Source organism: Lutra lutra, chromosome 2 (genome assembly GCF_902655055.1).
Source record: "Lutra lutra chromosome 2, mLutLut1.2, whole genome shotgun sequence".
Lineage (NCBI taxonomy): Eukaryota > Metazoa > Chordata > Mammalia > Carnivora > Mustelidae > Lutra > Lutra lutra.
In genome coordinates, this window is record NC_062279.1 from 28,777,849 (window position 1) to 28,798,932 (window position 21,084).

The 21,084-nt window shown below is 38.1% G+C and overlaps 1 protein-coding gene across 1 annotated transcript in view; it reads right to left on the reverse strand.

The window, feature by feature from the left end:
* Nucleotides 1-910: 910 nt before the first annotated feature.
* The window catches only part of PPP2CB (protein phosphatase 2 catalytic subunit beta), a 36,245-nt gene continuing 16,071 nt past the window's right edge, over nt 911-21,084 (reverse strand). Inside the window, exons 2-7 of the mRNA XM_047716762.1 lie at nt 12,573-12,782; nt 10,840-11,013; nt 8,003-8,092; nt 7,727-7,888; nt 6,110-6,228; nt 911-1,034 (exon numbers count right to left, since the gene is read on the reverse strand). Coding sequence (XP_047572718.1) covers nt 962-1,034; nt 6,110-6,228; nt 7,727-7,888; nt 8,003-8,092; nt 10,840-11,013; nt 12,573-12,782 — 828 coding nt within the window. The 3' untranslated portion in view covers nt 911-961. The remainder of the gene's footprint in view (nt 1,035-6,109; nt 6,229-7,726; nt 7,889-8,002; nt 8,093-10,839; nt 11,014-12,572; nt 12,783-21,084) is intronic.

Consider the following 21,084-nt stretch of genomic DNA (forward strand, 5'->3'; position numbering starts at 1 on the left):
AGCAATGAATAAAGACAAAATGTATTTTGGCTTTTAAAAGATTCTTCCTAGCTATAGAACATTCTACAGTTTTAGCATATACTACATACTTGAATACATTAATACAAACTACCTAGTAAAATATTTAGAAATAAAAATGGTTTTTATGCTCTAAACTTTTCCAGCCTACTATTTGAGGTTTTCTTCTGAATATAAGCCTGACACAAAAACACTGCAAATAAATTATCTCAACACAACTGTTTATCACAGGTCAAGATTTATTTTTTAAGAGGCTTTATATCAAGTGTCAAAATAGAACTTTTCATTTAAAGCATACCACAGTAAACCAATTTTTGTTTAAAATGGAAAGTTTATTTGCTCAGTACACCAAATAGGATGCAAGCACTGTCATGACAAGTACACAGAATATGCAGATCAACAGAAAACAGTAATTTAAATGAAGGGAAACCTTTTTAAATGTTATGACAACATACTCCCAAGAATCTTTTCTTCAGTTAATTTAACTATACATTTTCAATAAAATAAAGGGTAATGGATTAAGTGGAAGTTAGCTTGTGAATTTTTCTTAAAAATAAAACTCCAACTCTACCAATCCATGCCAGTTAAACACTATAACTAAAATTTCCAAGTAAGTGCAAAAGGAGATGAAGGAGTTAGTTACCTTTTTTGCTTGAACAGTCCAGAGGAAAATGATTACTACAAATACAGCAGGCAAACTGTTAAGACTGACCGATCTAGAACATAGTGTTGTACTAAATTTCAGTCTCAAATTGTGCTAAATGCTCATCATTAATATGGCACATTTTGGTCCATGATATGGTTTAATGCCAAAAGAGATCCCAATTTGTTACAGAAACACATACATTACTGTTGCTTTTGTTTTGTTTTGTTTTTAAATATATATATTTTAAAAAGCCAGGTATACTTCCACATACAAAGGCAGGTTTTTCCCAGGAGGAATTTACAGGAAGTAGTCGGGGGTGCGCCGGGTAACATGAGGCTCTCCACGACGAGGTGCTGGGTCAAACTGAAGGCTATAAATGGAAAAGAAGCAAGGAAGTAGTTAAAGGATTTGAATTTAAAAGCAAATCCAAGAAGAGTAAGACCCTGTAATAGAGTGGTACTGATTTCCCCACTTTTGCTATGTTTAGTACTGGAAAAACCCTGGGCAAGTCACTGCAGGTATGTTCTTCCGTAAAACTATCTCACAGAGCTACAATGAAAACTGAAGCAGACAAAATGTCTGATTCAGTGCCTGGGAGAAAAGATTTGCAGTATAATTATCAGATGAATGAAAGCTGTGAGAATGGACATTTTTTTTTTTTTTTAGTTCTAGATTTTAGAGGAAAACATTTAGTCTTTCATGATTAAGAATGATGTTATTAGGGACGCATGGGTGGCTTGGTTGGTAAAGTGTCTGCCTTAGGCTCAGATCATGATCCCAGGGGAGCCTGTGTTAGGCTCCCCACTTGGCATGGAATCTTCTTGTTCCTTTTTCTCTGCCCCTCCTGCTTATGGTCTAATAATAAAACCTTTTTAAAAAAATGGTGTTAGCTGTGAGGTTTCTGTAGATGACCTTTATCAGGATGAGTATTTTTATTAGGAAAGTGTGCTAGATTTTGACAAATGTTTTTCCTGGCTTAACTGAGATGATCATGTGTTTTTCTTTTTTCTTTATTTTATTTTATTTTATTTTTTTAAGATTTTATTTATTTATTTGACAGAGAGAGATCACAAGTAGGCAGAGAGGCAGGCAGAGAGAGAGAGAGAGGAAAGCAGGCTCCCCGCTGAGCAGAGAGCCCGACTCGGGGCTCGATCCCAGGACCCTGAGATCATGACCTGAGCCGAAGGCAGCGGCTTAACCCACTGAGCCACCCAGGTGCCCCGATCATGTGTTTTTCTGTCCAACAGTTTATTGCTTTGATTTTTCGTATCTTGAACCAACTCTGCCTTTTTGGGATAGATCACAGTCACTGTGTATAAGTCTGTTTGCATATTACTGGATTCAGTTTTTAATACTCTGCTGCAGATTTTTGCAACTATAAGCATAAAGAGTATTGGTTTGTAATTTTCTTAAATTATCTTTGATTTTGGTATTAGGGAAATACAGACCTCAAAGAATACATTGGGAAATGATCCCTCGTATTCTATTCTCTCTGTGAAACACTCGTGTTAATTCCTTTTTTTTTTTTTTTTAAAGATTTTATTTATTTATTTGACAGAGAGAAATCACAAGTAGGCAGAGAGGCAGGCAGAGAGAGAGGAGGAAGCAGGCTCCCTGCTGAGCAGAAAGCCCGATGTGGGGCTCGAACCCAGGACCTGGGATCATGACCTGAGCCGAAGGCAGCGGCTTAACCCACTGAGCCACCCAGGCGCCCCGTGTTAATTCCTTTTTAAACCTTTAGTCATTCCATCAGTGAAGTCAACCAGGCTTGGGGGCTTTTCTTTGTAGGAAGTTTTAAAATACCAATTCAGGGGCGCCTGGGTGGCTCAGTGGTTAAGCCGCTGCCTTCAGCTCAGGTCATGATCTCAGGGTCCTGGGATCGAGCCCCGCGTCGGGCTCTCTGCTCTGCGGGGAGCCTGCTTCCTCCCCTCTCTCTGCCTGCCTCTCCGCCTGCTTGTGATCTCTCTCTCTCTGTGAAATAAATAAATAAAATCTTTAAAAAAAAAAATAAATAAAATACCAATTCAACTTTTTCGCCTGTTACAAGTCTATTCAGATTTTCTGACTCAATTTTGGCAGTTTGTCTTTCTAGGAATTTGTCCATTTTATCCAAGTCACCTAGTTGGTTGCCAGACAGTTATACATTGTATTCCTTTGTAATTCTTTTTATTTCAGTAAGGTCTGCAGTAACTTTGGTAATGTGAATCTTCACTGATTTTTGTTTGGCTAGTCTAGTTGAGAAGAACCAACTTCTGGTTTTGGTATTTTTTTCCATTTATTCCCTCTTTATTTCGTTTGCACTGGGTTTAGGTTGTTGTTCTGTTCCTAGGGTCTTTAAAATGTAAAGTTAGGTTACTGACTTGACCTTTCTAAAATCTGATTTTTAATATAGGCACTTACAGTTATATACTTCCCTGCAAACACTGCTTTCATTGTCTCCCCTACGTTTTGGCACTTTGTGTTTTCAATTTCCCTTATGATTTATTCTTTGATTCAGGTAATTTAGGAGTATGTTAATTTCCACATACTTATACATTTTCCAGTTTCCCTTCTACTTCTGATTTCTATTTTCATCCCATTGTGTTTGGAGAACATATTTTGTAGGACTTCAATATTATTTTTTTTTAAGGGGGAACAGAGGGAAAGAGAGAATCTTAAGCAGGCTCCAGGTCCAGTGTGAAGCCTAACATGGGGCTTGATCTCGTGACCCTGAGATTATGACGTGAGTTAAAATCAAGAGCTGGATACTTAACTGAATGAGCCACCCAGACACCCCTCAATAGTCTTAAGTTTACTGAGGCTTGGTTTACAGCCCAGCATAAAGTCAATCCTAGAGAATGTTCCATGTGCATTTGACAAAACTGTATTCTGCTACTGTTGGGTGTAATGTCCCATAAATGTTAAGTTACAGTACTTCTCATGTCTTCTATTGGAAGTGGCATAATAAAGTCCAACTCTTAAATTGTCTATTTCTCCCTTCAATTCTGTTCATTTTTGCTCCACAGTTAAGTGTGTTTTTTTAACTGGTATATACTCCTAATGCTTTGACTCTTTCATCATTGTGAAATGTCTTTATGTCTAATTTACAATTTTTATTTTGAAATCTGTTTTGTCTAATTATTAGTATAACTAGTTCAAGTCATGTGGTTGCTGTTAGCATGGTATATTTTTCATCTAATTTACTTTCAACCCATTTATTTTTAATCTAAATTATGTTTTCTGTAGATATATAAAGCTGGATCTTAAAGAAAACCAATCTAATATTTTTGCCTTTTTTATTATATTACTTAAAGCACTCACATTTAATATTGACATGACTGGATTTATACCTGCCATTTTTTCTTTTTTTGTCTTGTTTCTTGGTTCCCACTTCAACTGCTTTTTTTTAAAAGCGTATTTTCTAGTGTGCCATTTAAACTCCTTTAATAAGTTCAGTTATTTTCTAAATTATTATTGGTTGCTTGAGAATTTACAATACACAACTTAATTCTACTGCAGGTTTATAAATTCCAGTCAATTTAGAGAAATTTACTTCTACATAGTAAGCTGCTTTCCATTTCTTAATTTTTTTGCTACTGATGTTAAAATCCCCAAAATACATTGTTATAGTTACTTTTTCATACAATCTCATGCCCTTAAAGAAGCTGAGAAAGAGCAAGTATGTACAGATTTTGTTACATTAACTTCTCATTTTTACCTTCTTCATATTCTTCCTTTGGATTCAAGTTATTAAACACAATGTACACGACAGTAACTGTAAATGACAGTATAACTGCATCTTTTTAACGGATTTAAAAACCAGCTACATATGGGTGCAAAAACAATATGGATGTATTTGTAGTATAGCTGAATTTTTAAGAAATGTAACAGAAAAAAGAGCAGAGAAAAGCTTTCCTAGGATCACAGTCACTACTGGGAGACAAGATGACTGTGCACATATATTAGCTATACCCACACAGGAACAATTAGAGGAGCATCTGGGGCATTCTTGAAAACATTCCTAAGCCACACACAGACTATGCTGGGTCAAATAGTTTACCCCCAAAATTCGTGTCAGTTCAGAATCTCAGAATGTGACACTATTTGGAAATAAAGTCTTTACAGATGTTATTAGTTAAAGTGAGGTCTTACTGGATTAGGTTGAGCCCTAAATTACTCTGGTGGTATCCTTTTCTTTTTCTTCTGAGAAAGAGAGAGAGGATGAGCAGGAAGGGGCAGAGGGAGAAGAGGAGAGAGAATCTCAAGCAGGATCCATGCTCAACATGTAGCCCAACATGGGGCTCCATCTCATGACCGAGACCATGACCTTAGTCAAAATCAAGTCAGATGCTCAACCAACTGAGCCACACAGGCACCCCATCAATCTGATGGTATCTTTATTAAAGAAGAAACAGACACACAGGGGAGAGTGCCATGTGAAGACAGACTGGGGTGATGACTGCAGGAGCCACCAGAAGCTAGAGGGAGGCAATAAAAGATTCTCCTCTAGAGCCTTTACAAGAAACATCACCCTGCCAAAACCTTGATTTCAAACTTCTAGCCTCCACAAGTGAGAGTAATTTCCGTTAAGGCACCCACTTTGTGGTACTTTGTTAGAGCAGCCCTAGGAAACTGAAACATAGATTAATCAACAAAAGGGTATATAACCCTCAATGATACCAGGAGTTTAAACACAATCTCCAACCAAATACTGATCAAGTTACTGTGACCCAGGAGCAACTCCTAGGAAGCCAGGCTTAACATCCCAGCCACATACATCTCTGATGGTTTGGAAAATGACATTATGTGCATCCTTAAGGCTGCACCCTCTAAGGACTAATCAAACAAGGAAAATCCAAGGTACTAGTATGCTTCATTGAATTGTGAGCCAAAATACGTATTCTTTCTACTCTGATAGCAACTTCTAGCCATGTCTGTTCCCAGTAAGTTCACTGGATTAGGGTGAGCCCTAAAATTTCAGTGACCAAGGGGGCTGGAGCACAACCTCTGATCAGTAAAAGTGGCTTATGCCCACCCAGAGAGAACCTCTAAACAACTCTGTTGTTTAGTTAACAAAGGTTTAAAGGTTAAAACCAGGAAAAAGTCTGAGCAGGGCCCAGAGTAGAATGACTGTGGAGCCGTTTCTGTACATGGGATCTGGAAAGATGGAGAGGGAACAGGTTATATTGAGCCCGATCCACAGATTCTGGCTATTACTGATATTTAGTGTATTTTCTAGTCTGTGTTTCTCTATGGGCTGTATGCATTTCAGACAATATTAAAAAACCTGTAATAATTACTTAAAATAACCTTCCAGGTAAATAACTATTTCTGTTGGGGAAAGGGTTTGCCACGTTCCTCATTCCACTATTCCAGAAGCAGAAATCCTCCAATTTTAGTAATTGCATTTAAAATTTTCTTCCTAAAAGCTATTACATACAACTTAAAAAATTTCCAGTTACTTACAAGGAGTATTTTAAAGTGTCATCTAATTCCATGATAGCAGCCTGGTTCCCACAACGGTAACAGTAATTGGGTGCACTGAAAATGGTAACCACATTCCGATCATGACACCAATTGTATCCCTGCAATGTTTAAAAAAAAAAAAACACAAAACAACATTTCACTATGAAATTGTAATCTTGATATGGGTCAGTTTAGAAAACTAAATTCAAAAATTCCAAATATTGTTGGTGGAAATGTAGTCTTCTCTGCTCCCTTAAATGGTATCCATCCTTAACACTGTGCACCCGCACGGAATACTGCACTGCACTGCTGGGCCAGGGTACTGAGGCGGGAGCTCAGGAACGGTGCTCTTCTACTGACATCTAGGCTTCGGCTCTTGGCTCAGGTACGTATTAAAATTTCTTCCACAAAGATGGAAGATTTCCTACTTTTCCTTATGAGTTATTGCTTTACATATTTTGAATCTATTACTAGGTAAACACAAACTCGGAATTGTTTCTTCCCTAGCCAACTGGGCCAGCTTCCATCAGTAAAGACCTCTTATTTCTATATGCATTTTTTATCCCAGAAGCTATTCTGAAGCACATTATTAGCTGTATTTTGGATAATTATCTAACTGATATACCGATATACCATTTTTCCTCTACTTCTAGTCTATAGTGCCATTATGTTTTATTTTTATTTTTTCATTATGTTTTAGATTCATTCCAAGTAGCAGGTGAATTCTGATTATCTAATTCAGAGTCTCAGTATTTTAGGGAAGTAAAAAATTTTAACCATTCACATTTCTTATGATTACTGATATAATTAGGTTTATCTTTACCATATGAATTTATATTCCTTATTAATAACCATGTTCTCACTCTTCCTGCCTCAATTGGGTGAAGTTTTCTCTAACATCTTGAAGTCACTCCCTGATTTAAAAGAATAAAATTCAGGAGCGCCTGGGTGGCTCAGTCCTTAAGCGTCTTGACTTCAGCTCAGGTCATGATCCCAGGGTCCTGGGACTGAGCTCCGCCACCAGGCTCTCAGCTCTGCGGGAAGCCTGCTTCTCCCTCTCTCACTCCCCCTGCTTGTGTTTCTTCTCTCACTGTCTCTCTGTCAAATAAACAAAATCTTTTAAAAAATTATTTATTTATTTGATGAGAGAGAGAGACAGACAGACAGTGAGAGAAGGAACATGGCAGGGGGAGAGGGAAAGAAGCAGACTTCCTGTTGAGCAGGGAGCCTGACGTGGGGTTTGATCCCAGGACATGACCTGAGCCACCCAGGCGCCCCAATAAATAAAAAATCTTAAAAAAAGAAAAAGAAACGTGTGGAGGAGGAGAAGCTGGAAGACAGAGACAGAAGAGTAAAATATGAAAATATATTTGAGGAATCAATGTAGAATACAAGGGGATTTTTTGATAGTATTTTTGAAACTTTATGTCTAAATTAATTTCCGAAGTGAGTTATGATTTTGCTCTGGCCAACTAGTACTTTCCCCTATTTGCTAAAACCAACTCAATGTTTTCTCATTTCATTTAGGTAATAGGGAGGAATGTTCCACAAAGCCTTATTACAGAGATATATACTTATTTGAAATAAAGATCATCATCCCCTAGGAAAAAGACATACCTCCATTACAAGTTGGTGAGCTCGAGAAACCAGTGTGAGACCATTGGCATGGTTAAATGTTTCAGAAATGTCCTGTCCAAATGTGTAGCCAGCACCACGTGGTGAGATACCCCATCCGCCACGATCATCTGGATCTGACCACAACAGATCACACATTGGGCCCTGGACAAGAAAATTAAGTACATGTTATAAATTACTAACAGTCAAGTTTAACTAATTTAGCTTTACCACAATGTGATTATATTTCTTTCTCTTTAAAATTAAAACTAAGTTTACCTCATGTGGAACTTCTTGTAAACGATCCAAAGCTCTTATATGATCCAGTGTATCTATGGATGGAGAGAGGCCACCGTGGAGGCAGAATATCTGTTTGTGAATAAAAAAAAAAAAAAAAAAAAAGCTTTATTAAATGCTGAAAGTTAATGGAGAGTAAATAACTAATAGTTACAAAATGTAAATCCTAATAGATTTGCTTTACAAAATAAAGTTTAATAATATTCACTGTTGAGGGACATCTGGGTGGCTCAGTGGGTTAATAAGCCTCTGCCTTCGGCTCAGGTCATGATCTCAGGGTCCTGGGATTGAGTCCTGCATCGGGCTCTCTGCTCAGTGGGGAGCCTGCTTCCACCTCTCTCTGCCTACTTGTGATCTCTCTCTCTGTGTCAAATAAATAAATAAATTCTTAAAAAAAAAAATTCACTGGGGAAAATTTATAAAATACAATGAAAAAGGAAACAAAAATCACGTTATTAGAAAAAGCTACCAATACTTTAAAATACTTTTGTCTTTATAATCCTAATATTTTGTGTAGTGTTTTCCCCCTTCTCTAGTGAATGGGATCTCTATTCTTGTGACTCAGCATTACACTTTTTGCTAACATATAGAATTTTTTTGTTTCTCTAACAGCAAGGACACTACCAATCCTATTACTGGCTCAAACAGTTTTTCAGCTTTCTTAAAGAGTTCTCTGAGTACATAAATCATGTTGTTAGCAAAAATATTTATTAACTTCTCAATGTTTATACTTTTTAATTCTTTTTAATGCTCAGTGCACTGGCTAGGATTTCTAAAACAAAACTGAAAAATACAATTTTTCTGCTTGTTTTGGATAAAATATCTATTCCCAGACCCATCCTCTAGGGTTCTGATCAGAGAGAATAGTAATACAAAAGTTTCAGAGGGCATTTTTTTCCTGATTTTGATGAGGTTTCTGATGTTTTGCTGATTAAGTACAGTCAGTATAAGTTTCCTTATTCAATTAATGTTATCTTATTTTACTACTTAATTATTTAGTTTTATTTTTTTGGTGCTTGCCACATCTCAGTTAGTGAGAGGATACTTTTGAAGCTCTCCATTCCTAAGCTCTAGAACATAAATTATGTTCCTTAAAGGTTTGGTAGAATTTGCCCAGAAAACTATCCAGACCTGATTACTTTTCCAATTTCTTCTAAGTTTGGTAGTCTATTTACATTGGCCTAATTTCTTCAAAAACTATTTGCTATAGTAAATTTCATCTTTTCAACTGCAATAAAGCTGTGCCCTGTTACTGTGATATGTAAGCAGATCCATATTGATAGTAATGCCTTATTTCTCATTCCTAGTGATTTTTTGGTATCCATTTGTGCTTTTTTAAAAGATTTATTTATTTGGGGGAGGGGGGGCAGAGAGACAAAATCCTGAAGCAGAATCCCTGCTGAGCTGGGAGACTGACTTGGGGATTTGATCCCAGGATCCTGAGATCATGATCTGAGCTGAAATCAAGAGATGGATGTTTAAACAACTGAGCCACCCAGGCACCCCTCCACGTCTGCTTTTATCTTTAATCCTTTAAGTTTTTTTTTACTATGGCTATTTACTTAAGTTTATTTATTTATTACAAACTTTATTTATAATTTATAAATTTATTTATAAATAAACTATTTATTATAAACTTAATACTATTAAGTTTATTTACAATGGCCATTCATTGAGTTAAATATTTCACATTTCCTTTAATTTTTTTTTTTTTTACAAAATGAAATGTGAGATTATGTATTTCCTTGCATTTCACCCCTGTTTACATCCAAAACTTTCGGTCTACACTGTACTTCCACTGTCATTTAGAAATAATTTTTGAGGGGCGCCTGGGTGGCTCAGTGGGTTAAAGCCTCTGCCTTCGGCTCAGGTCATGATCCCAGGGTCCTGGGATCGAGCCCCACGTCGGGCTCTCTGCTTGGCAGGGAGCCTGCTCCCCCACCCCCGGCCTGCTCTCTGCCTACTCGTGATCTCTGTCAAATAAATAAATAAAATCTTAAAAAAAAAAAAAAATTTGTGAACTCTTAAAGTCCACATTGTTTTCTTTCATTTTAGCCAAGTCTAGGCAAAATATTGTTCTTTAAAATTAATTATTTCAGGGTCCAATATCATGGCTGGGAAAATGTGGACTGTAAGGCTACAACCAAATTATGAGTGATCTATTATGCCCATGACAATTCTAGGCATTTATACAGTTTAGGAATGGTAGACTTGCACCACATGTTATTTACTGGTACTGTATGCTTCATATTTAAAGTTAAATCAGTTCACGTTCACAGTGATTATTTCTTAGAAACTCGAATATAGAAACTTGCACAATTATACTTTTGAATGTTTTACAGTATGTCCTATAATACTCGTTACAGGTGGAAACAAAGCATGTACTTCTTATGTAGTACACATTATTATTGCTTGCAATTACCATGAAAATAGGAATAAAAAGTTATTAATGGTAACCAGCAAACAATGTGTTTATGGATGGAGCTAGTTTTAAAAAACAGCTTTGCTTTACACTAGTATTGTACTTCAGGGTCTTAAGCATTTATTTATGATATTTATAATAGGAAAAGCATATTGGCAAATTCCTTAGCAAAAATATTTACACACACATTTGAGAACAACAGGGAAATCTGCTGGTCACAGTGTACATAAAACTTACCCTAATTCTCTATTCTGAAATTTTAATTATAAGGAAAAGAGGTAGAGAAGGCCAAGGGGATGCAGAAATCATGTCATGTAAATCTAAACCCTAAATTACTAATAGAAAATCTTTTCTTACTTTTATTTCTGCCCCACCCACCATATAAGCACATACCCACCTGTCCATCTACTAAAGCTGTAAGTGGAAGATAATCAAATAGATCTGTAAAGTATTTCCAAACATTGGCATTTCCATACTTTCGTAGGCATTCATCATAAAAGCCATACACTTGGGTAATTTGTCGGCTTTCGTGGTTTCCTCTCAATATTGTAATGCGTTCTGGATAACGCACCTGCAGGAAAAGCAAAAGAAATTCATGATATAAAACATATTTTTACTGGTGTTAAGCACATTAACTTCTGACCCATTTTTTTAAAAATGGTTCTTTTGTGTGCTGTTACATTAAATGCTAATTCTTATTCAGAGTTAAACATTTTCTCATTCATTACTGACTCACCTCTGAAATATTTATAGTCCATCATTTTCATTACTATTTATACCACCCTCACTGGAATACTTACTAACTGATATCTATGTTATTGTAACAAAACTGTATCTGGTTCTTGGTCATTAATATCCTCCTGATCCCAAAGGTTCACCAGTCTTCTATGTCTTTTCAAAACACTATGTCTTACTGCTGAATGGATACTGATAGCCAAAGATTTGGACCTAAGACAAATTCCCTTATATACTAATTTCTCTCTCCTCTTATTTTCCACAGAAAAACTGTATTTGCTAACAAAAACAGGCCTTTGCCAAATTTGAGCAAGATTTCAAATGTATTTAGAGTCTTCTTTTCATAACAAAACAGAGAGACATACCTTACAGCATACTATTTGGTCAGGCATATGTCTGGTAAGAATTCTGTAAACCCAATTAACCTAAAAGTTGCAAATGCATACTTCAGTTTATATGCATTAACTATCCATTATGTGCCCCACATTAAGTTCACGTTTAAAGCTAGGTACCAGGTCTACATAAATGTAATACATGACTTCTGTTTAGGTATTCATCTCATCAAGGAGATATGAGACATAAATAATACAAGGTAATAAGCCACTATGTGATATATGTAAGGGGTGGGAAATTAAGTTTCTCAGTAATTCAGAGTAGAAGGAATAACGCTAAAGTGGTTGAAGGCTTCAAGAAAGATGTAGGGTTTAAGTGAGTCTTGGCAGAAGAGGTAAGAAGTCAGAGTAACCTTATAGGGAAATCAGATAAGGAAATAATGAAGACAGGCAGAGCACTGAAACTCTGATCAGAGATACACAGTTTATGCCACCAAATACTGGCAGGCAAATTCAGGCTACACTACAAAGGGCCAGCCAAGCAGTCTGAGCTACCAGCAACATGGAATCTCTGAAGAGTTTCGGGACAGAAGAGTAGTAAGAAGAAAGTGTTAAATAACAGAGATTTAATCTTGAAGCATACGTAAGGCAGATTTGGAGGGATCAGCAACATTAGCTCCCATACTTTTTACAGTAACTGAAGCTGTGAAGTGATTGCAGACAGAATTGTGTGATAGAGAAAAACAGACACAGGAATAACAGACTTCTCAAGGCAAGAATTAAATTGACTGTATATGAGGGATACCTAAGTAAAAGATGGTTCCAAGACTTCAGCTGTGGATTATCTAAGGGAATGATTTACCAGAAGTACGGAGGTCACATTGAATGTATAATTTTCATTTCTCTCTCTTTTCCAAGATGTAAAACCAACTATTATATTTCAAGGGGCTATAAACTGAATAGATCATAAAATATAACAGATGATATGCAATACTGCCATCCTCGCCTTTTGGAAGTTTAAAGCATGAAAAAAAAAAGTAAAATTGAATTTCATTCATCATACCTTTAATGCCACAAGAAGAGTCACAGTCTCCACTGAGTAATAGCCTCTGTCTACATAGTCGCCCATGAATAGATAGTTTGTATCTGGTGATTTCCCACCAATTCTAAAGAGTTCCATAAGGTCATGGAATTGACCATGCACATCTCCACACACCGTAACAGGACAACGCACCTCTTGCACATTTGACTCTTTCGTTAAAATTTCCTTAGCCTGTTAAAAAAAAAAAAAAAAAGAAAAGAAATCATTAAAAGCAACATTTCTTGCACAGTAAAAGAAAATCCTGGGAAAAAAGACATCTGAAAAGAGCCTTAGAAAATCATAAAACTAAAACCACAATGAGATATTGATTATTAGGATAGCTAAATTTAAAAGGTAACAAATGTTTCTGAGGATGTGGAGAAATTGGAACTCTCACGCACTGTTGGTGGAAATGCAAAGTGGTACAGCTGCCGTGGAAAAGAGTCTGGCAGTTCCTTAAGACGTTAAACAGAATTACCACATGATCCAGCAATTCTGTTCCTAGATATAGGCTTAAGAGAAATGAAAACTTAAGTTTACACAAGATCATGGCAGCTTTATTCATAATAGCTAAAAAGTGGAAACTACCTAAATGTCCAATAAGTGATGAGGGGATAAATAAAACGTGGTGTTACTTGTTCAACGGAGTATTATTCAGCAATAAAAAGTACTGATACATGCCACAAGTCTGGAAACATTGCTAAGTGCAAGAAGGCAGTCACAAATGGCCATTTATATTATGACTCCATTTATGTGAACTGTTCAGAAGAGGCAAATATACAGAGACAGAAAATTGCCTAGGGCTGAGAGGATTGGGGGATAAAAGCTAAGAGGTACAGGGGTTCCTTTAGTGGGAAATGAAAATACTGTGGTGATGGATGTCCATATCTGACTATACTAAAAGCCAATGAGCTGTACACTCTAAATGAAAGGCATTATATTCAGTAGGAGTACATCAAGGGGAATTCTATCTCAAAAAAGCTGTTTTGGGGGGGCACTTGGGTAGTTCAGTCGGTTAAACATCCAATTCTTGATCTCAGCTCAGGTTCTGATTTCAGGATTAGGGGTTCAAACCCTGTGCTGGGCTCCACGTTGGGCATGCAGCCTACTTAAAAACAAAACAAACCTTCCTTCCCCCCGCAAGAAATAATCTTCTTAAAAAATATCTTAATTTTTTCAGTGTTCCAAGATTCATTGTTTATGTACCACACCAATAAATAATCTTATTTGCATTTTTAAAAAGGTTAATAAAAGTAACAAATCGCTTATTCAAAATTTTGGCAAACACCTTATACCAATTCATAGGCTAATATTCAACTTCCTTATTCCAACCATTTTATGTATCAGTAGAACTAGGAGGCCCTAAAGGACAGGATTTATATATATACAATGGCAAATTAAATATATGAACTAAGTTCAAGTTCATTACACCTCATCTACCCAGCAACTTTGCCTAACAGAAAGAGCCCAGAATCAGAGAAAATTAAAAAAGGCCTCTGAAGTACTAAAACAGATGATGATAAAAGTATATGTACCTCCCCACCAATCTGCCAGAAGAGTCTCTTAGGCCTTCTTCTGGCCCTTTTGTTATGCAAAATTCTTCTTCTTCTTCTTTTTTTTGGGTAAAATTCTAGTAAGAGATTTACAGCTTCCAGGTCTATGGCTGATTAGGAACAGAAAACCCCAAAAGACAAGTGGTAGGAACTGGGACCAAGAATAAGAAACAACCTGAAACAGGGTGATGGTATAGAAAATGATATAGCAACAAAAGTCAAACACTAAGGATGAAACTTAAAGTAGGACCCAGTAGAAGAGAGCTGAAACTGGTAGGAGAGCAGAATTTTAGGGACATTTCTCTGCCCTGCCAGATGTCATCATCTAGGAGCATTTAAAAACATGAATTTTGAGTTTCTATACATAGGTTCCTATTGCTCTGTATCTCTGTCAACAGAGAGTCTTGCCAATGGGTGTGAAACAGTATCTTTTAATTTGCACCTCTAATAGTATACTTTTTTTTTTAAAGCAGCTTTGTGTGTGTGTGTGTGTGAGAAAGAGAAGGAGAGAAAGAAAGAGAGAGAGAGAGAGAGAAATGCCTAACTCACAAAATCAGGCTTTCTATTTGGTTATTTATATTCTCCCTATATAGTTGTATCAGTTTTCCCTCTTTATGGTCTGTGCTGCTTGGGTGGGTCTTGCTTTAGAAATTTTTCTCCTGGGGTGCCTGGGTGGCTCAGTTGGTTAAGTGTTTGTTTCTGGCTCAGGGTATGATCTCAGGGTTCTGGGATCGAGCCCTGGGTCACGCTCCCTGCTTAGTGGAGAGTCTGCTTCTCCCACTCCTTCTGTCCTTCCCCCCTGCCCTTGTGTACAGCCTGTTTCTGTCTCAAAGAAATAAAATCTTTAAAAAATTTGTTCTCCACACAGAGGTCAAAAAAGGCATTCTTGCATTTTTATCCCAGTTTTGTTTTTCACACTTAACACGTCTTTAATTCAGCTGGAATTTGTTTTATGACATAATGTAGGGTTTCTTTTTTTAAGATTTTAAGTAATCTACACTCAATGTGGGGCTCAAAATCTACAACTCCAAGACCAAGAGTCCCACACTCTTCTGACTGAGCTGGCAGGCAGGCACCCTGTGATTCAATTTTTACTTGATTTTTCCTAATGGCTAGTCAGCAGGCTCAGCATTATTATTTATACAGTGCCATCCTTTTGTAAAGACCCACGTTCTGTTTCCTGATTTCTTACCTGCACTGAAACAACCCTGCACACCCTCTTAGATTCCCTTATAATTCTTTTCCTGAAGACGCTGCCTGTCCTCTGAACTGCACTGCGGTCACCGCTGATAGCGCCCTGCCTGGCTAGAGTCTAAGCTGTGGTGGTGGAGCTGCCTGGGCCTCACCCCGAGCCCTAACTACACCCCGTTGCTCCTCTCCTTCCAGATGTGGATGGAATGCCACATGGTGGGATGGGGGATCTGGCTTCTTGAGCTGGGGCTGAAGGAGGGATGCACAATCTGGAGACAGGTGGGAGTCATCTCGTGGAGTGCACCTTGACCCGAAGGAGAGAGAAAACGAAGGCAACAGGGAAATAAACTGCCAACCTGTTTTTTCCTTTCATGAACTTCTCTGAGGTATTTGTCTGCTTTGGCAGAAGCCCCACTTCCCAACGTAACACATCATGTGTCACCCTGCTTCACAGCTTTCTTGCCTAATTTTTTTTCCCCTTCCCCTTATCTATTAGGGCTTGCACAGTCCCTGAATAAAGTGTCAGCATCTTAATCCTTGCCTCAGATTCCCTTCTCACTGGTCTACTGCCCATGCATCAATAAAAGTCTGATTTAATTACGATGAGAAATCATGGTAACAGGGAACTGAAGCTCCCTCCTTTCCTTATTTCTTTTATTCAAAATTATCTATTTTTGATCCCTTCATTAAGCCTGCCATATGAATTTTAAAACTATTTTGTCAAGGCCTATTAAAACTTTGTTTAGATTTTTTAAAAAAAGATTTATTAATTTGACAGAAAGATCACAAGCAGGCAGAGAGAAAGGGGATGAGCAGACAGCCCAATGCGGGGCTCGATCTTGAGACCATGACCTGAGCTGAAGGCAGAGGCTTATTAACCCACTGAGCCACCCATTAGATTTTTTACTCAAATTGCATTGAATTTACATATATTTGTAGTCATCTTTAGAATACTGTTTTTTTCCACTGATGAAAACGGTATTGCCCATTATTTAGATTTCCCTTATTATTCAGTTTCATAATTGTCTAATAATATCTACTTGCTGTTGCTGCTGTCAGATATAATCCAAAGTAATTTATATTTGATACTATGCTGGGATTTTAAAAATACCTCCTATGCCAGATTTTTCCTTAATACTCTTATAACGTGGAATACTTAAAACTTTAGTTTATAGAGTCTCTTGGATTTTTCATATATACTATAGAATGACACTTTTGTTTTTTCCCTTTATAAATCTTATAGTTACTAATGTCATAAATAGTCTGGTCTGCTATAACAAAAATGCCATAGATTGGGCAGCTTAGGAACAACAGAGATTTATTTCTCACAGTTCTAGAAGTCTAAGATCAAAATTTCCTGAAACTTAGTAAGATCAAACTCCTCTGATCTACAAGTCTCGTAATTTCTTAAGGTGGGGGACATTTTAAGGTGATGGGGATTAAGCAGCACATTTGTGAGGAGTACCAGGTCACGTATGGAGGACTGAAGCACTATACTGTACACCTGAAACTAACATAACAGAGTATGTTAATCTAGAACTTAAAATTTAAAAAAAAATTTAAAAAATAAGTTTAGAGAGGGAGGAAGGTAGAGCAGGGGGAGGAGGAGAGAGAGACTCTTAAGTAGACTCCACACCCAGCATGAAGCCCTTATGTGGGGCTCAATCTTACAATCCTGAGCTCATGACGTGAGCCAAAATCAGATGCTTAACTGGCTGCGTCAATCAGGCACTCTTTCTTTTTTGTTGTCACCTGCATTCCCTGTGACTAACTTTCTGGAGGCAGTTAGATTTTTTCGTTGTTACATCTATTCTGCTTTTCTTGTTATTACTACTAGTTTTGCCCTCAACTTGTTTCCTAAATATTCAGCTCGTGCTATGCTTTTGTTTTTAATCTTTTATTTAATTCACATCATAGTGAGTTGTTTTATAATGTGGGCACATCTGGGTAATTTCTTTCTGTTCCTCAGGGTAAGACTTGTTTTAATTTTGGGTTGTCTATTTCCCAAGCTATGTTCCTTCCTCACTTGCTGTTACTTGCTTGCCATGCTGTTCTCACTGTTGCTGAGCTATCAGTCTAAGCCTTCTACTTACTCCAACACACTGTGCAGCATTTATTTTTTATTTTTATTATTAACATATAATGTATTATTTGCTTCAGGGGTATAGGTCTGTGAATCATCAGACTTACACAATTCACAGCACTCACCATAGCACATACCCTCCCCAATGTCCATCACCCAGCCACCCTATCCCTCCCATCTTCCCCTCAGCAATCCTGTTTGTTTCATGAGATTAAGAGTCTCTTATGGTTTGTCTTCCTCCCCGGTCCCATCTTGTTTCATTTTTTCCCTCCCTATCCCCCATGACCCCTGCCCTGCCTCTCAAATTCCTCATATCAGGAGAGATCATATGATAACTCTTTCTCTGATTGACTTATTTCACTTAGCATAATATCCTCTAGTTCAATCCACGTCGTTGCAAATGGCAAGATTTTGGTTTTTTGATGGCTGCATAGTATTCCACTGCATTCTTTGTCCATTCATCCATTGATGGACATCTGGGTTCTTTCCATAGTTTGGCTATTGTGGACATTGCTGCTATAAACATTCAGGTGCCCATGCCTCTCTGGATCACTACATTTGTATCTTTAGGGTAAATACCCAGTAGTGCAATTGCTGGGTTGTAGGGCAGCTCTATTTTCCACTTTTTGAGGAACTTCCATGCTGTTTTCCAGAGGGGCTGCACCAGCCTGCATTCCCACCAACAGTGAAGGAGGGTTCCCCTTTCTCGGCATCCTCACCAACACCTGTTGTTTCCTGACTTGTTAATTTTAGCCATTCTGACTGATGTGAGGTGGTATCTCATGGTGGTTTTGATTTGTATTTCCCTGATGCTGAGTGATGCTGAGTGATGCTGAACACTTTTTTGTGTCTGTTGGCCATTTGGATGTCTTCTTTGCAGAAATGTCTATTCTTATCTGCTGCCCAGTTCTTGATTGGATTATTTGTTCTTCTGGGTGTTGATTTTGATAAGTGCATTATAGATTTTGGATACTAGCCCTTTATCTGATACATCATTTGCAAATATCTTTTCCCATTCTGTCAGTTCTTTTGGTTTTGTTGGCTGTTTCCATTGTGTGCAGCATTTATTAACTCCCACTCTACCACATGTGAGACTGGTTTGTTTTCTGCCAATGAACCACAGGTTTAAAGTCAAGATAGTTGGGGCGCCTGGGTGGCTCAGCGGGTTAAAGCCTCTGCCTTCGGCTCAGGTCATGATCTCAGGGTCCTGGGATCGAGCCCCACATCAGGCTCTCTGCTCAGCAGGGAGCCTGCTTCCCTTCCTCTCTCTGCCTGCCTGTGATCTCTGTCAAATAAATAAATAAAATCTTTAAAAAAAAAATAAAGTCAAGATAGTTAATTTCAATTCTCTTTGTAGACAAGGGAGGGTGTGAGAGGGCCCACAAGGGGGAGTGTGGGGTCTAGAATGCCTATTCATTTCTGAGGATTTTTATGCTTCACTCCATTCCCAGAGGGGAATACTCTGAGACCCTGGGCATGTTCCCCAATCAACGTGTTGTCTTAGTTTGGGCAGCCTTGATGCATTCAATTTTGTCCCTATCATTCCCTATTCCTTTCCAATAGCCATTTCCACCACTTCTCAGACAAAAGAGAAACGAGTTCAAGGTCCCACTTTAACTGTCTCCATTCAGAAATACTGGGATATCAAAGAAAATCCTCTGGGTTTTGCTGGCTCACCCACATGGCTTGGAATGGCAGGGTGTAGTGAGGAATAGTACTTCACTGTGTCACTCAGTGATCACAGCCCTGCTGTGCCTCTTTTCAGTTACTGATTATTTCCTGTCCTTTAACTTTTTTCTGTTTGTTGTTCGTATCATTATTAGTAGTCAGAAAAAACAAGAGGTAATTATCCATTTTCCTTGCTGGCCAGGCCACATCTGGAGTAACCTGATGCATGCGGTGGTGAATAAAGGACGAGGACTACAAAAATATGCTTCCTTTCCATTCACGAGATTGGCAAAAATGACATTTACCCATTGTTACCCTTTTTTTTTTTTTTTTTTTAAGCAAGGCTATTCTCAAATCCTCTGTGAGGATGCACATTTATACATCTTCTTTGGAAAGCAACTGACAGTAGCTAACAAAATGTAAAGTGATCTGAGGCAAAGACTGCCTAACCTCAGTATCTACTCTCCTCTTTCTTCTCCATAATTAATCTAATTGTAGCCAAGGCAGACATACTCCCAGCTCAAAGACTGCACTTTCCAGCTGCCTTAGTTCGGGCTGCTATAACAAGGATCACAGACTAGGTGGCTTTCAACAACAGAAAAACAGAAACTGCTCCCTCACAGTTCTGAAGGTTGTGAAGTCCAAAATCAAAGTGCCAGCTGACTTGATTCCTGGTGAGGACCCTTACCCTGTTTTGCAGAAGCATGCCTTCTGCACCTCACACAGTAGTGTGTGAGAGACATCATCTCTTTAGTGTCTCTTCTGATAAGGGCACCAATCCCACTCATGCGAGCTTTACCAAACTACCTCTCAAAGGCCCCACCTTCAGATACCATTTTGGTAATTAGGTTCATATACAAATTCTGGGAGGATACAAATAGCCCCTAGCACCAGCCTCTCATGCAGCTACAAATGGCCACGAGACTTAAGCTCTGGTCAGTGAGACGTAAGGAGTGTTATGTAGCAACTGGAAAGTTTCCTTAAGGAGGGGACATGCCCTTCAACACTCTCCACTCTGTTTCCCGGAATGTTTATGTGACGACAGCTGCAACTCCAGAAGCCACGGGAGACCATAAGAACAAGAACTGCTCCCTAGCAACAGCAGAACAGAGTGCTGGACGATGTGGCAGACTGAAAAATCACCCACAAAGATATATTCACATCCTAATCACCAAAACCTGTGAATACGACCTTATATGAAAAAGATGTGATTACGGATTTTGACATGAGCAGCTCATCCTACATTATCCTGACAGGCCTAAATGAGGCAGAGGGAGTTTTGAGAGAGAGACACACACACACACATATCCACAGGAAGACAGAGACAGAATGAAGCGATGTGGCCATGAAATGCCAGCAGCCACAAGAAGCTTAAGAGGCAAGGGACAGATTGTCTCCAAGTTTCCAGAGGGTGTGTGGCCCTGCTGACACCTTGATCTTGGACTTCTGGCCTCCACAGCTGTGAGAAAAATAGACTTCTGCTATTTTAAGGCAGCCAGTTTGTAGTAATTTGTTGCAGCAACCACAGAAAAATCACACACCAAGTGTCTGATTTCCTAGCAACTTTGTAGAGCTACAGTATCACCCTTGGAGTGCTTATTTCTGGATCTGCCTATACATTAAGAAAAATACAAAAACTGCTACTTTGGTTAAGCCCTTACTTTAGGTTTTCTTTTATATGTATGAAACCTAATGCAGATATCTGAATAAAGAGCATTTGATATATAAATGAAAAACCAAGTCATAAAACTACTACATGATCACCTGTTAAAGAAAACTGTCTAGGAGCTCCACTCTAAGAAGGTGCTCTAATTTTTAAGTAGGTTATGTTCTCCAAATAGCTGGTTTAAGTCATAGGGGCAAAATACTTATAGCAAAGTCAGCCAAGTCCAGTGAAACCACTAATGCATCAGGGGTAAAGAAGAAAGTCCTTAAGGAGTTTACGAAAACCAAATCCCAAAGTCAACAGGATTCTAGTAAAATAGCTGAAGATTGAGAA